Genomic DNA, 15,489 nt, shown 5'->3' with positions numbered 1-15,489 from the left:
AAGGACACAGCAAGATGGACTGTGTGAACCAGGAAATAGGCTCTCACCAGACACCAGTTCTGCCAGAGACTTGATCTTGAATTTCTAGCCTCCAGATCTGTGAGAAATAAACGTGTGTTGTTTAAGCCAGCCAGTCTGTGGGACTTTGTTATAACAGCCCAGACTACGGCAAGGATCCAATCCAGGATCCCACATTTCCTTTCCATGTCTTGGTCTCCTCACTCTGTGATGGTTCCACAGTCTTTGTCTTTCCTGACACTTTTTTTTTTTTGCGGTACGCGGGCCTCTCACTGTTGTGGCCTCTCCCATTGCGGAGCACAGGCTCCGGACGCGCAGGCTCAGTGGCCATGGCTCACGAGCCCAGCCGCTCCGCGGCATGTGGGATCTTCCGAGACCAGGGCACGAACCCATGTCCCCTGCATCGACAGGCGGACTCTCAACCACTGCGCCACCAGGGAAGCCCTTTCCTGACACTTTTTTTAAAGAGTACTGCCAGTTATCCTGGTAGAATGTCTCTCAACTTGGGTTCATTTGGTATTTGCTTTGATTAAACTGAGGTCGTCCATTTTGGACAGGAATTCCACAGAGGTGCCACTGAGAATGTCCTTCTCTGCATCCCGTTGGCGGCTCCATGGTGTCACTGTCTCATTTTTAGCGACGTTGACTTGATCACTAGGCTAAAGATGGTGTCACTACTGTAAAATTACTATTTTCCCTTTGTAACTAATATGTATCTTGGGGGGGAAATACTTTGAGACAACGCAAGTATCCTGTTTCTCACAGTACGTTTCCCCCACCAGTTTTAAGCAGCGATCCACGGATCTTGGCTGTAACAATCATGAGGTGTTTGCTCAACGGTGATCTGTCATTTCCTTCATTCTGCCTACATGTATTAATCTGAATATTAGTGGTGGTCTTTTATTTACTTCACTCCTTGTACATGCACGAACTGTTGGAACTGAAGGGTCAATCCCTTGCCTAGTGAGGGACGAATGGACCCTAAACCAAGGAACCTGTTCCAATTTCACGCACCCCAGTACCCTCTCTGTACTTCCAAGCCCCGCCCCAAGATGGCGGCCCGGGCCGGAGGGGCGGGGCGCTCCGGATCACGTGGTCGTGTCCACGCCGACGGGGCCTCTGGCGGACGCCCTACTTGTCCCTCGCCGCGCTCCGTCCGTCGTCCCTGCCCAGCGAACCAGATCCCAAGATGGCGGCGCCCAGCAGAAGAAGGAATGGCGGCGGCGGCGCCGTGAGCTTGTGGGCCGCGCTGCTCCTGGTGGCCGTGGCGCTGAGGCCGGCACGGGCGGTGTCTGAGCCCACGACGGTGGCCTTTGACGTGCGGCCCGGCGGCGTGGTGCACTCCTTCTCCCAGAACGTGGGCCCTGGGGTATGTGCCTCAGCCACCCCGGGGGCTTGAGCAATGGTGCAGGCGTAGGCAGGGCGTGGGGAGGGGTCGCGGACCGGCGGGGCGGGGTCTGGGGGGGATGGGGGGAAACAGACCGGAGGGGGCGGGGCCTGAGGGATCGCGGACCGGCGCGGGTAGGGCCTGAGGATGGAGGGCGGGACTTGGTAGCGAGGCCTGACAGAACTAAGAAGGGAGGCGGGGCTCCTGGGGGCTGGCGGCTTTGGGAAGGCTGGGTCACTAGCCTCGTCTCTAATTCCTGCCTCATGCCCAGCGTGCCCAAGCAGCCTTATCCCCCAGACCCAGGTAACTCCCTCGCTGTTGGAGGGCAGAACGGGCCCAGAGATGGGGAGAGGGGAGCTGGAGGCTGATGGGCATATGCCTCCAGGGCCTGCAGAAGGTCGTCCCGCTGTAGCTCTGACCAGGGAGGAAGTGGACAGGCGTTGCTCTTTCCTTCCATTGCACAAGGTACCCCCGTCTTTTTCATTGAAATGTGGGGCCAGGCCCTCCTTACCTGGAGGTAACAGGCCTGGGTCTAGTCTAGCCCGTCCCTAGCTTATTGGAGAAGTCACTTCCTCTCCCAGTCTCCTTTTCCCTGCCTGTAACAACGATATCAGTCATCACTATTTGTTGAGTACTTCCTTATAACCAAAGGATATTGTGCCAAATTCTTTTTTTTTTTTTTTTTTTTTTGCGGTACGCGGGCCTCTCACTGTTGTGGCCTCACCCGTTGCGGAGCACAGGCTCCGGACGCGCAGGCTCAGCGGCCATGGCTCACGGGCCCAGCCGCTCTGCGGCATGTGGAATCTTCCCGGACCGGAGCACGAACCCGAGTCCCCTGCATCGGCAGGCGGACTCTCAACCACTGCACCATCAGGGAAGCCCGCCAAATTCTTTATGTGAGGCCTATGTTACGGATGAAGAAACAGAGGCTCAGAAAGTTTTGCACTTGTCCAAGGTCCACAGCGGAGCAGAGATGGGCCCCTAGGTGCCCCTCCTTCCAAAGTTCATGTTCCTAGATGGGTGGGTGCTGGAGGTGGGTGTGACCTCCCCCTTCCTGGTCTTCATCCCCCAGAAGCCATCTGGGTTGTTTGTCCTTACCCAGGATCTCCCAAGTAGGGAGACAGGTGCGGGAATTCCAGATCTGCAGACACTGGAAGGCATTGCAGGGCTGGCCTCCAGGGACATCGGCCAGAGGGATCTGGCTCCACCTCCTTTCTCTGAGTGCAGATACTCAAAAGCAGGATCTTCTTGATTCTGGATCTCAGAAGGACATCCTGAGACCCTGTACTTCAAGCACTAACGATTATCTCCTACTGAGACTCTTTTTTCCTTCCATTCTCTAGGACAAATATACCTGTGTGTTCACCTACGCATCTCAAGGAGGGACCAATGAGGTGAGTTGTTCAAAATTCTACGTGGTTTAGTACGACAATATCCATTGTCATACAGAGATGCTCTCTAGGGGACACTGGACATCAGACTATTCTTACCTAACCAATAAAAGACAGTGCTTAAGTTACATAATGACGGCAGATTCCATTCATAACTCCACGGAGTGAACAAACGTCTGGACAGAAGGAGGGATGTGAGACGTGACTCTGACATTCCCATGAGTCTCTATTAGGGTATTTTGTTCATGTTCTGTGCTGAGTAACGAATTATCACAGACTGAGCAGCTTAAAACAACACCCATTTATTATCCCACGGGTCTGGGGGTCAGACGTCCCGGTCAACTCAGCTGGGTGCTTCACAAAGCGACAATCAAGGTGTCAGCTGGGCTGGGTGTTCACCAGCAGGCTCTGGGGAGAACCCTCGTCCAGACACATTCCAGTTGTTAGCAGAATTCGGTTCCTTTTGGTGTGAAACTGAGGTCCCTAGTTCCTTGCCGGCTGTTTTCTCCAGCTGGAGGCAGAAGAGGAGGTAAGAGAGATTCGAAGCACAAGAAGGATGTAGTGCACCACAGCTGGCTTTGAGGGACCACGTGGGAGGGAGGATGTGGCCTCCAGGAGCTGAGAGCGGCCCCCAGCTGGCAGCAAGGAAATGAGGGCTTCAGTCCTCCAACTGCAAGGAATGAATTCTGCTGCAACCACATGAGATGGAAGAGGACCCAGAGCTCCAGGTGGGAACGCAATCTGGCTGACACTTTGATGTTAGCTTATGAGACTGAGCAAAGAACCCAGCCCCACCACGCCTGGACTTCTAACCTACAGAATTGTGAGCTAATGCATGGGTATTGCTTTTTATTTATTTATTTATTTATATTTATTTTTGGCCGCGTCAGGTCTTTGTTGCTGCGCGTGGGCTTTCTCTAGTTGCGGTGGGCGGGGACTACTCTTCGTTGCGGTACGTGGGTTTCTCATTGCAGTGGCTTCTCTTGTTGAGGAGCACGGGCTCTAGGCGCGCAGCCTTCAGTAGTTGTGGCACGTGGGCTCAGTAGTTGTGGCTCACGGGCTCTAGAGCGCAGGCTCAGTAGTTGTGACGCACAGGCTGAGTTGCTCCGCGGCATGTTGGATCTTCCCGGACCAGGGCTCGAACCCTTGTCCCCAGCATTGGCAGGCGGGTTCTTAACCACTGCGCCACCAGGGAAGTCCGGCACAGCTTTTAATGCTACTGAATTTGTGGTAATTTGTCACACAGTGTAGTGAGTTGAATGAGGCCCCCCCCCATAAAGATATGTCCACATCCTAATGCCTTGAACCTGTGACACTTAAGAAAAAGTCTTTATAGATATAATTAAGTTAAAGATCTTGAGATGAACAGATTATCCTGGATTTCCCGGGTGAGCCCTAAAACCAGTGGCACACATCCTTATAAGAGACACACATGGGAGATTTGATAAAAAGAAGACACACAGAGGAAGAGGCCATGTGAAGATGGAGGCAGAGGTGGAGTGATGTGGCCACAAGCCAAGGGACACCTGGAGCCACCAGAAACTGGAAGATGTAGGAAGGATTCTCCCCTGGGGCCTCCAGAGGGAACACGGCCCTGCCCACACCTTTTTTTTGGACTGCTGGCCTCTAGACTGTGAGAGAACAGATTTCAGCTGTAAGCTACCAAATTTGTGGTGATTTGTTCCAGCAGCCCCAGGAAATGAATACACACAGCAATAGATTACTGTTACGGCCAGTAATGCACCATTACAGATAAATACTCTGAGAATAAAATACTGTTGTTAAATTCTGGCTAGACACCGCCACTTGGTTCTGTCTGAAGGGAGGGCAGCACACGTGTTTGAGAAGAGACACAAAACAGACTTTCTCCTCGTGATTGTTAGAAAGAATAAAAGATAATTGAAAAGGAAGAATTAATTGTCACTGTGAAAGTCAGTGTAAAGCATCTTTTGTACCCGTAAATTGTGCTTTCCTCCCCAACCCTCAGACTGTAGGGAACACTACTGTCCTTTCAGAATAGTCTATGGCACTGTGTCCCCTAATAACGGAGAGTCCCAGAGATGGAGGCTGCCTGGGGACCGCTCCATGTTTGCCTGCCCCTCCCAGCATCCTGGTTCTGAGTACATCTCTTCCCCCCCCCACTCCCTGACTTAGGGCAGCACATTAAAATGGGCAAGAGCGGGAATTCCCTGGGTCCAGTGGTTAGGACTCGGCGCTCTCACTGCCGTGGCCCCAGTTTCGATCCCTGGTCAGGGAACTAAGATCCTGCAAGCCGGGCAGTGCGGCCAAAACCAAAAAAAAAAAAAAACAAAAAAGGGTGAGAGCGAGTCCGCCCGCTCCACCGGGCACTGCTGACTTTAGAGGCGGGGTCGCTCTCTGTGGGGGGCTTTCCTGGGCAGCCTCCCTGGCCCCCACCCACTCGATACCAGCAGCCGTCCCACCCAGTGTGCGCTGGGGGACAAAAGTGAAAACCACTGGGCAAGAGTGACATGAAATGCACTCCTTATTTTGCATATTTCCAGTTTGTAAGTAAAAGTAAATGATTCCGAGCAACAGTATTTTATGTCATTTATTTATTTTTTTGGCCACACCACGTAGCATGTGGGACCTTAGTTCCCCGACCAGGGATTGAACCGGCGCCCCTGGCATTGGAAGCGCGGAGTCCTAACCACTGGACCGCCAGGGAAGTCCCCCAGCAACAGTATTTTAACAAAATGTAGCAAATGCCTGGTGACACCCTTCCCAGCGGTGTCACCAGGGGGTGGCAGCTCTGCTGGGGAGCATCGCCGCCCTTCCGCCTGCCTCCAGGACAGCAGGCATCCTGCGATCATCCGCCCCTTCCTTGGCCACCTCCAGGCCTTGCTGCTTCTCCAGGTGGTCCACTCCATTATGGGATGGTGACAAGTGGTGGAACATTCTCCCTTGGTCCAGGCCCCTTGGTCCAGCCGTGCCCTGCCATGAGCTCCAGATCCTTCCCAAAGCGCCTTCCTCCCCCAGTCAGCCCTTTCCCTGCCTCCTCTGTTGTGTAGATGACCAATTCGTTATACAATAAAATTGTGATAGCACCATCGCCTTGGTGTTTGTCCGGCGGCCTGCAATGTGCTGAGACAGATACACGTCTCGTTTCCTCTTCAGAACCCCAGGAGGCTGTCCTTATCCCCGCCTCACACACGAGGACACGGTGGCTCAGAGACTGAAGACTGCCCTGGCTCCCCGAGCTGGGACGTGACCAAGGTCCCCAAGGCGCAGGCCCCTGACCGCCGCCCTGAGCCAGGACATGCCCCGCATCACCAGCAGCTCAGAAAAGAACGCCCGCGCCTCCCTAACGGGACCCTTGGGATGGACAGTCCACTGCAGCATAGGGGGAGAGAGCTAGGCTCACTCTTGGAAAGGTGGCTGGGTCACAAATTCTAAAACCAGCATCAGGCTTGATTCTGCCGTTTCGGATGAGGGGATTGATTCATCCTCAAGGAAACACCTAAGAGCCCAGCAGACACGTCCAGCACCCACTTGTTCCAGCAGCACCAGCCTAGAACTGTGACCATCAGACACCGCGGGCTGACTGCAGAGCTGCGTGAACCCAACTGTGCGACCCACGGGCTCTCTGGCTGCTGGCCTGCCGCCCGCTTAGGAGCGAACAGCCGGCCAGATTCTCAGCAAACATGCAGGGGCCGTCTGAGATGTTCTCCGGGATCCGCTTGGCCACACTTGGGGGCCCTGCCAAGATGCCCCTCGGAGCAGCTGGAACGGAAGCCCCAGAGGCCCAAGTGGCACTTCTCTAGAGCCATCGTCAACAGAGGGGAAACGGGTCTGTGGTCTGGGCTCCCAGGGGGCCCGGGATGCAGGTTGGGCCTGGGGAGAGTGGGAGGCCAGGCTGCTTTGACAGTGGTTCGTTTCTCCAGAGGGTCACCTGAGAGGCCGGCTGGTGCCGGGTGACAGCAGGCACGGCGTTATTCATGATCTCAGTGCCGGCCAGCATCCTGAGCGGCCAGAGAGCTCGTCCAAGGTTGCCGGGAATGCGGCCACTTGGGAAGACTGGCCCTTTCTTAGCAAGTTAAACATACGACCCCATGCTCCCGCTCCTCGGTATCTCCCCGTTAGAAATGAAAACTTATGTCCACACAAAGCTTGTACGTGAATGTTCATAGCAGCCTGATTCATAATAGCCAACAAGCGGAAACAACCCAAGTGTCCCCCAGCTGATGATGGATAAACACAGTGTGGTCCCTTCACACATGGGAACATCAGTCAGCCATGAAAAGGGGTGAAGCACTGACACTCGCTACCATGTGGATGGGCCCTGAGAACACGGTGCTCAGTGAGAGAAGCCAGACACAGAAGGACCCACAGGGTGTGATTCCATTGATGGGAAACGTCCAGAACAGGCAGGTCCACAGACACAGAGAGTGGGTTCGTGGTGGTTGGGCTGGGGGAGGGCATGGGGGTGTGCCTGCTCATGGGGATGGGACTTCTTTGGGGGGTGATGAGAATTAGGTATAGGTGATGGTTGCACAGCTCTGGATATACTAGGTAGCATTGAAGCACGCACTTTAAAAGAGCATATCGTCTATACAAGTTTTATTTTTTAATGTAAATTTATTTATGTACTTTTGGCTGCATTGGGTCTTCGTTGCTGCGTGCGGGCTTTCTCGTTGCGGCAGGCGGGGCCTACTCTTCATTGCTGTGTGCAGGCTTCTCACTGTTGTGGAGCACAGGCTCTAGGCGCGCGGGCTCAGTAGTTGTGGCACGCGGGCTTAGTTGCTCCGCGGCACGTGGGATCTTCCCAGACCAGGGTTCGAACCCACGTCCCCTGCATTGGCAGGAGGATTCTCAACCACTGCGCCACCAGGGAAGCCCCATATTGTATGTTATGTAAACTGTTTCTCGATAAAGCTGTTAAAGGCAAGTGAATTATTGATATACGTGTAGCCACATGTGTGAATCTGATATGCGTTAGGCTGAGTGAGACTGACCGGCGCAGGAGACCATGTCCTGTGTGATTCCACTCAGGTGGCATTTTGCAAAGGCACAACTATGGGGACAGAGCAGATCAGTGGTTACCGGGAATTTGCAGGAAGGGGTTGACTCCAGAGGGATGGAGGAGAGATAACTGGGAAGATGGAACTGATCTGTATCTTGATTGGGCGGTGGATACACAGTGTGTGCATTTGTCAACACTCATAGAACAGACACTGAAATGGGTCCATTTCACCATCTGTTACTTGTCTCCTAATGAAAAATAATAGCGGTTACCAATTACCTGTCCTCGATTACACCCAGCCACTTGGATCCTGAGCCCCCTAGCCTCCCAGAGAAGGTCACAGAGGGTCGGGCTGAACAGGCTGCCCCAAAACACACCGTCGTGTGAGTGTCTGATGCCAAAACCTGAGCCTTACCAAGGGCACCTACTGCCCACCCCGGCCTGCGGCCTCGAGACCAAGGTCAAGTTCATATAACAAGACCACTCAGAGGGATATTGACCCTATTGCTAAGAAGCTCTTGGTTTAAATTTTATTTGCTTTCATAATTAAAAAAAAGAAAAGTTTAAATGTTTGCCTCAGGACTTCCCTGGTGGACCAGTGGTTAAGACTTCAAGCTCCCAATGCCAGGGGGCCCAGGTCCGATCCCTGATCAGGGAACTAGATCCCGCATGCCACAACTAAGACCCGGCACAGCCAAATAAATAAAATTTTTTTTTAAAAAAAAAGAAGCCTCATTTTCATGAATCTTTTTTTTTTTTTTTTGCGGTACGTGGGCCTCTCACTGTTGTGGCCTCTCCCGTTGCGGAGCACAGGCTCCGGACGCGCAGGCTCCGGACGCGCAGGCTCAGCGGCCATGGCTCATGGGCCCAGCCCTCCACGGCACATGGGATCTTCCCGGACCGGGGCACGAACCCGTGTCCCCTGCATCGGCAGGCAGACTCTCAACCACTGCGCCACAAGGGAAGCCCTCATGAATCTTTTAAGAGCTATGGAAAACCATCCCAGATATATTTCACAGCGTAAAACTGTTTTCGGGCGCTCAGAGGCCTGGAGCCGTGGGCAGGAGTTTTTAAATGGAAAATAAATGTGTCAGGCAGGTCCGCTTGCCATGCCTGCCCTACCTGAGTAATTGGCTTCTACCTTCATGCTGCAGGCAAAAGACTTCCAAGTCACCATTCACTCCCATTATAATTAACATACAAATGGCCTTGTTTCTATTAATGGAAAAGCTCTGGCATTTAACCAGATGATCAGCAATTGGATTCCACCTTTACTCTCAGGAGAGGACGGGACACTCTCATTTTCCTAGCAAAATGCAAAAACGCCGCAGGTCACCAGACCTTGCGTTTGGCCGGGTTTTCAGAGGCCCTGAAAATGAGAATAAACTGGTAGCAGTGTGTTTTGGAACCATTTAAAAAAATTTTTTTAATTTAATTTTTTTAAAAAGCTAACACAGGGACTTCCCTGGCGGTCCAGTGGTTAGGACTCCACGTTTCCACTGTAGGGGGCATGGGTTCGATCCCTGGTTGGGGAGCTAAGATCCCGCATGCCGTGTGGCCAAAAAAATAAAAAAGCTAACACACGTCATTCAAAAAGCAAAAAACATAAAAAGCTCTCCAGCGCCTTCTGTCGGCCCAGTTCCCACCCACATCCTACATGTAACCGGGGTTATTAAAACCTTGCGTCTTCTCTGAGGACTGCTCTATGCTTATGCAAGCAAGCATGGGTGTATTGTCTTTCCTTCTTTTATTTTTGTTTTTATCTTTCGCAGTAGACTTTATTTTTTACAGCAAAATGGAGCGGAAGGCACAGAGCTTTCCTGTATACCCCTGCCCCCCAACCATCGCCCACCAGAGTGGGACGCTTGTGACAGTCGTTGATGAACCTACACGGACACGTCATCACCCCAAGTCCAGAGTTGCCATCAGGGTTCACTCCTGGTGTGGTGTGTGCCATGGGCTTGGACAGACATATAATGATGGCGAGGCTGTGTGTCCCGGACTGACCTGCCTGTCCTTTCTCCCCAGAAGTGGCAGATGAGTCTGGGGACCAGCGAAGACCAGCAGCACTTCACCTGCACCATCTGGAGGTGAGCGAGGGTCCGGTGGTGGGAGCTCCTCCCGGACGAGACACCTTCGTTCTGGGCAGCACCCATACTGACGGTGTCCTGCGCCCCAGGAGGGTCGCAGGCAGGAGAGGGTGTGCCATCCTGTGTGGGACTTGAGGGCAAGGAGGGCCTCCCGGGGAAGCACGTTGACACTGAGGCCTAAAGGGGGTGGGGAGGACTGGGAGGTGGCAGCGGCTACAGCCCCGGGAGTGGGGCCGGGCTCCCCAGATGCCACCCCCTTCATGGTCACCTCAGTTACATTCCTTGCTCAAGGGCTCAAGGGCTTCATCTCCCGCTGTGCCCACCCTTTTCATAATCCCACTTCCTGGAGCCCAGCTCCATGAGCCCGAGAACAGGGTGCTGGGCCCTCTGACGGGGAGGAGGGTAATGGAGCTTCACCAGTTCCTGGACCTTCTCCCCTGGGCCTCACGGCCTGGAATGTGTCGCCCAAGCAGAACAGATTTCTCAAGCATTTGCCACGCGCCTGACGTAGAAGTCCCAGCCGCGTTCTCACCCTCATGGGACCGGGGTCAACATAGGGGACGGATCAAGAAGTGGGACACAGAGCAGCGACAGTGACATTTAGTTAAAGAAGACGCGTGCAGGCGTTGGCGCAGAATCCCCGTCTCCTGCTCAATGCGTTACAAACCGCAGGCTAAAACGTACCAAGTATTGTTGGGGAGCTTCTCGTGGGGGCAGAAGCCCTGCGTCCTCAACACGCTACCATCATCCCCGCTGAGAGGCGAGACCCTGTCTGTGCCCCTTCCCAGCCTCAGAGAGAAGCATCCCAGAGGCAAGGAGCTGGGGTGGGGGACTCCCTAATTACAGGTTAGTAATCAGGGCTGCATCCCCCCACCAGTAGACCACCGTCTCACACAGGCTTGTGAGCACCAGCCCTCCACCTGGGCACAGACCCAGGCCGCACTGGCCCAAAGCAGGGTCCTCAGCCCGCAGCCTCTTAGCCGACCACCCAGCGGCCCCCCAAGGACACGCTCAGCCCCAGACACCCTGCCGTTCCTAGTTAACCCCCATACTTCTCACCCCCGGGATGTGGCCCGGCCTCACCCCTAGTGCACACCTGGGATATTGTCCACTGGATGAGAAGTGTTCTGTGAGCGGATGCGAGAGGCCCCGTTCTAGAACAGCTCCTACCCAGAAGGGGAAAGAGGCTTGTCCATCAACGAGCCGGAAGAGCATCCTGGCAAAGAGGAAAGAGTGGATCACATTGAGGGCGCCCCATCTGTCCTTCCCAGAAATGCCTGGCAGCAGATCCCATCTTGGAGAGCGGGGAGGGGGGGCACACAGCCCTGGGCTGACCCTGTCGCCCAACCTTTCTTCGCAGGCCCCAGGGCAAGTCCTACTTGTACTTTACGCAGTTCAAGGTGGAGGTGCGGGGTGCTGAGATCGAGTACGGCATGGCCTACGTGAGTGTCACCTGCACATGGGGTGGCCGCCTGGCTGGGCCATCATGGACTGCAACTTGGAGACCCCGGCGGGGTGCGGGGGGGAGTGAGGAGATGGACACCAAGCCCTTAGCGGGAGGTCTCGTGGCGCGGGGGGCCGGGGTTACGGTGCCCAGAGGGGAACCCGGCTGACCCCCAGAGACACCTGGCCTCCCTCTTGTAAGGCCGGCCGGCCTCCCACCAGTGCCCCCTGCTGGCAAAGCCAACAGGAAGTCGGGGGCAAGGGGGCTCAGCCCTGGGACAGGGGCAGCGAGGGCGGAAGTTGGCCCAGGGGGCAGGTGGGTGGCTCATTGGCGTCGGGAGGGCCCCACGCCCCTTGGCTCCAGTGACCTGTGGTTCACAGGCCAGCCAGCACCTTCTGCTGCGCTCCTGACCCCCACGGCCCCTCCAGAGCCCAGCCACTCTGCAGAGCCCACCCCTGCTTCTTCATCTGGGTCAGAAACTGTTTGAAAATCACCTTATCAGTCCCAGAAGCAGAACCAGTAGGAGACAGGCATTAAGAGATTCACTGCCAGGAATCGGCTTCCACTGTGCAAGTCTGGCTTTGGGGGTTTCCTCCAGGGAAGCCTCAGCTCTGCCCTGAAGGCCCTCCCCCTGATTGAATCAGGCCCGCCCAGGTCCCCGAGGATAACCTCTTCTGCTTAAAGTCAGCTCAGAATGAGCCTCTGTCACATCTACAAAATTCCCTCCCAGCAACCCCAGCAAGGGTCTGATTGTATAACGGGGAGTGTGGCCGCTCCAGTGACACATCAGACTGTCCATCAGACTGTTAACTAATCGCTCTCTGGGGTCCCTTCTTACTTTGAAACTCTATTATTTTTACTGATTTGAAAAAGACACAATTCTGCTGTTTAAAAATTACATGCAAGAAGAGACCGCCATGCTAGTGTCATTTCCATAAATTAACTAAAAAAAAAGATTCCCTTCGGTTTGCAGGGAAGGCATGAAGTTTTAAGCTAGTTGACAATCTCTTAAGTGGATTAACCCACTGCTTCTGCTGGATTCTCTTTTATGTGCTTAAAAAAGCATCTCGCGGCTCTTCAGCAGAAGCATGCAGCTTTAGTCTCTCCTGCTCTGCAAAGCAAAGCGAGCCGTGTCCCTTCCCCATTAGAAAAGTTTCCACTTGTTCCCTTTCAGTCGAAAGCTGCTTTTGAAAGAGAGAGCGATGTGCCCCTGAAAAACGAGGAATTTGAAGTGACCAAAACAGCAGGTACGTAGAGGGGTTTGTGGAGCTGGAATCTAGGTTCTCAAGCAGGGAGGGGGTGAGAGAGGGGACAAGACCCCCGCTAGAGGGCGATCCAGGGGCCCTGTGGTGAGAGGAGGCTGCCATCCCTAAACGGCTTCCGCAAAGGGCCACCTAGTAAATATTTTTGGCTTTGGGGCCCTCTTTGAAACAACTCGACCCAGACCCCATAAGGCAAAGTCAGCCATAAGCCACTAGTCAGTGAATGGGGGTGGCTGCCTTCTAATAAAACTTTATTTCGTGAACACTGAACTGTGAATGTCATATCACTTTCCCATATCACAGGACGCCATTTTTCCTTTGATTTTCCTTAAAGCTATTTGAAAGTGTAGAAACCACCCTTCGCTCACGGGCGGCAGGCACACTTGCCCAATCCCTAGCAGAGAACGGAGAGCATGAGAGTCTGTCCTCAGAGAGCTGCGTCCTGGGACACTCAGCTCCACAGGAGGCCAGGGAGCAGGGGGCCGCGGGGTCTGACGCCTACACAGTCTGGCCGTCCTGGGCTCCGTGACAGCTTCCAGCAGCGCAGTCGGGACCTTGTGCATGCATGACACGGGAGGCGGGGGTCACCTTCTGGGGCCCCGAGACTCCCTGGCCTCTGACCCCATTCAGCTGTAGCCATGCAGGCCAGATGCCAAGCAGAAAGAGGGGCGGTAGGCACCTGAGTTGGGGCTCAGGGTGCGAGAGCAAGGGGGGATGAGTGAGTGAGACAGTGAACACGGGGCTGAGCCGAGTTGGGGGGCCCCGAGGGTCCTGAAGGACGGGGGAGAGATGAGGTGAGGAACCCATGTGGCCGTGGACGTCACCAGGCACCAAAGGGGAGGGGAGGGGAGGCGAGTGGGTGGCACGAGCGGGGCTTTTAGGAGGGCCTGAAGGAGGCCCGACCTGCCCGCAGGTCCTCCGGGTGGGGGCAGGGGCCCGTTTAGAGTGGAGATCAAGGACAGAGGGGATTGGGTTGCTGCAGACCCTGAGCTCCAGGGAGCATAGATGGTGAGGATGGACAGGGAGTGGGGGGCAGGCTGGGTGTGCAGAGCAGGGGGCGGCCAGGTTCCCTGACCCTGCCCGAAGAGTGTCAGACACGTTTGCCAGTGCAAACCTCCAAACCCCAGCCATTCTCAGTGTGGCAAAGATGACCACGGCTCTTCCCACGTCGACATCTCCCATGGCCTCCCACTGCCCTCAGGACAGGCCCACAGCCTCCCCGCCTTTCTCCTATCCCTCACCCGTAAGACATACAGGGCCAGGGGCCTTTCCCTGTGGAGTCCACTCGGAGACTGCTCCCATCGTTGCCCGCACCCGGCTCAGGACCCGGAGGATTTGCAGAGGCGAGGGCTGACCAAGGGTTTCTTCTTTTGCAGTGTCCCACAGGCCCGGGGCCTTCAAGGCTGAGCTGTCCAAGCTGGTGATCGTGGCCAAGGCGACACGCAGTGAGCTGTGACCAGGAGTCCCTTTGAGGGTGGCTTTTCCTCATCTCCGCTGAAGGAGCTGGGCCCCATGAGGGCCCAGTACTGGTTTTCTTGGGGGGTGGGAGCTGTTAATTTTCTGCCCAGGCTGATGTTGCCCCGTTGAGAGGGCTTTGCAGGGCAGCTGAGGCGCCAGGGCAGAGTCCGGAGGGCCAGGACTCTCCTGGCTCCCACCTTCCCCTCCCCACGAGGAGTGTGGCTCTGAGACCCACTGCTCTTATCAGAAGAGGCATCAGGGCACAAGGTGGGGCTCACGGGGGTCACAGCTTTTCTGAAGCCAGCAACGTCTCCCCTGGATCAGGCCAGGCTCCAGGATGCTCCTGGGGGGAGCCGTCCTGCTGCTCTCTGACCCTAAGCCAGCTGTTTTCTTGTCATCCCCCAGGGGACCAACTTTCAGACTAACTGGGCAGAAGTGAAATGTTCTTTCATATTTAAATAAATAAGACAATTAAAAAGTAACCACACAGTCTTGGCATCTGGCGCTGGTGCCCACCTGGCTGGGCACGTGGGGCTGGGGGCCCCTACTTCCCTTCGCTGCTATAGACGGGTTAGCTGCATCACCCTGGGCACAGGGACTTTTCTGCAGGCGCAGACGTGCGGGTCCCGAGGCAGCTGGACCTTGCCGAGCCCATGGGGCCACGCCCAGCAGAGGGTGAGCGCTCCAGGGCAGACCTGCTCTTCTGCATCCTGTGGTTGGCTCTGCTTACTTTTTTTTGAGGTCGGATTGCAGCTCGGTGACTTTAAAAAAGAAACAAAAACCTGCAAGCAAACCAAAATAAATAAACGATATCCCCAAAGGCCTCAGCCACTCAGGGGAGCCTGGTCTCCCAACAGCAGGGCCTGGGAGTCTGACCCCTACTGGACTGTCACCCTGACCTCTGACTGTGAGGAAAGAAACCATGTGGCCATGAAGTGGGTCCTTGATGATCAGAATCACCACGTTGGGGCGACTGAGGCCTCTCTGTTCCTGTCACTCACCTGGCCCTCCCTCATGCCACCCAGGAGCCCGGTGCTGCTGTGACCCCACCTGCCCCGGGGCCTCAGCGGTGCTGATGTAGGAATGGCTCCAGAGAGAGGCGCCAGCAAGATGAACAGCTGTTCCCAGAATCAGTGAGGGGGACCTTGGGCCCACGGTACTCGGGGCAGGGGCGGGGCACCAGCAGCCTCAGTGGTCAAGCGCACATGCTCTGCACCACACCTCGTGAGCAGCTCTGGAGGCACACACGTCCTCCGGGAGGCTCGCTCCACCGAGCACGACGACCTGCAGTTCTCAACAGGGCCCAGGAGATGATTGCCCAGGGCCTCCTGCAAAAACCAGGCAGCTGGACACAGGCAGAGACGATGGTGCACCCTGGGCCCCGAGCTGTGTGAGGGCCAGGCCCCGGCTGAGAGGGATATTCTTCTATGGTCAGCCTGGAGTCACTTACCACTTCCA

The 15,489-nt window shown here is 55.3% G+C and overlaps 2 protein-coding genes across 3 annotated transcripts in view; one reads left to right on the top strand and one right to left on the bottom strand.

The window, feature by feature from the left end:
- Window positions 1–1,118: 1,118 nt before the first annotated feature.
- Window positions 1,119–14,513, top strand: MYDGF (myeloid derived growth factor). Of its 2 annotated transcripts, XM_032627915.1 has the most exons (7): window positions 1,119–1,387; window positions 2,749–2,799; window positions 3,308–3,325; window positions 9,806–9,867; window positions 11,228–11,309; window positions 12,486–12,558; window positions 13,950–14,513. In XM_032627915.1, exons 1-7 carry the CDS (start codon window positions 1,208–1,210, stop codon window positions 14,027–14,029), a joined length of 546 nt encoding a protein of 181 aa, XP_032483806.1. In that variant the 5' UTR covers window positions 1,119–1,207; the 3' UTR covers window positions 14,030–14,513. The 2 variants fall into 2 exon arrangements, with proteins under 2 accessions (XP_032483806.1, XP_032483808.1); XM_032627917.1 differs by lacking the exon at window positions 3,308–3,325 and having other exon boundaries at window positions 1,151–1,387.
- TNFAIP8L1 (TNF alpha induced protein 8 like 1) overlaps window positions 12,798–15,489 on the bottom strand; it is a 20,344-nt gene continuing 17,652 nt past the window's right edge. The window contains exon 3 of the transcript XR_004349317.1: window positions 12,798–14,813. The gene's annotated coding sequence lies outside the window, so the exon portion shown is untranslated. The remainder of the gene's footprint in view (window positions 14,814–15,489) is intronic.

This window comes from Phocoena sinus, chromosome 3 (genome assembly GCF_008692025.1).
Source record: "Phocoena sinus isolate mPhoSin1 chromosome 3, mPhoSin1.pri, whole genome shotgun sequence".
NCBI classification, from domain to species: domain Eukaryota; kingdom Metazoa; phylum Chordata; class Mammalia; order Artiodactyla; family Phocoenidae; genus Phocoena; species Phocoena sinus.
Note: the sequence above shows the minus strand (reverse complement) of the source record. Positions and strands in the feature narration are given on the sequence as shown.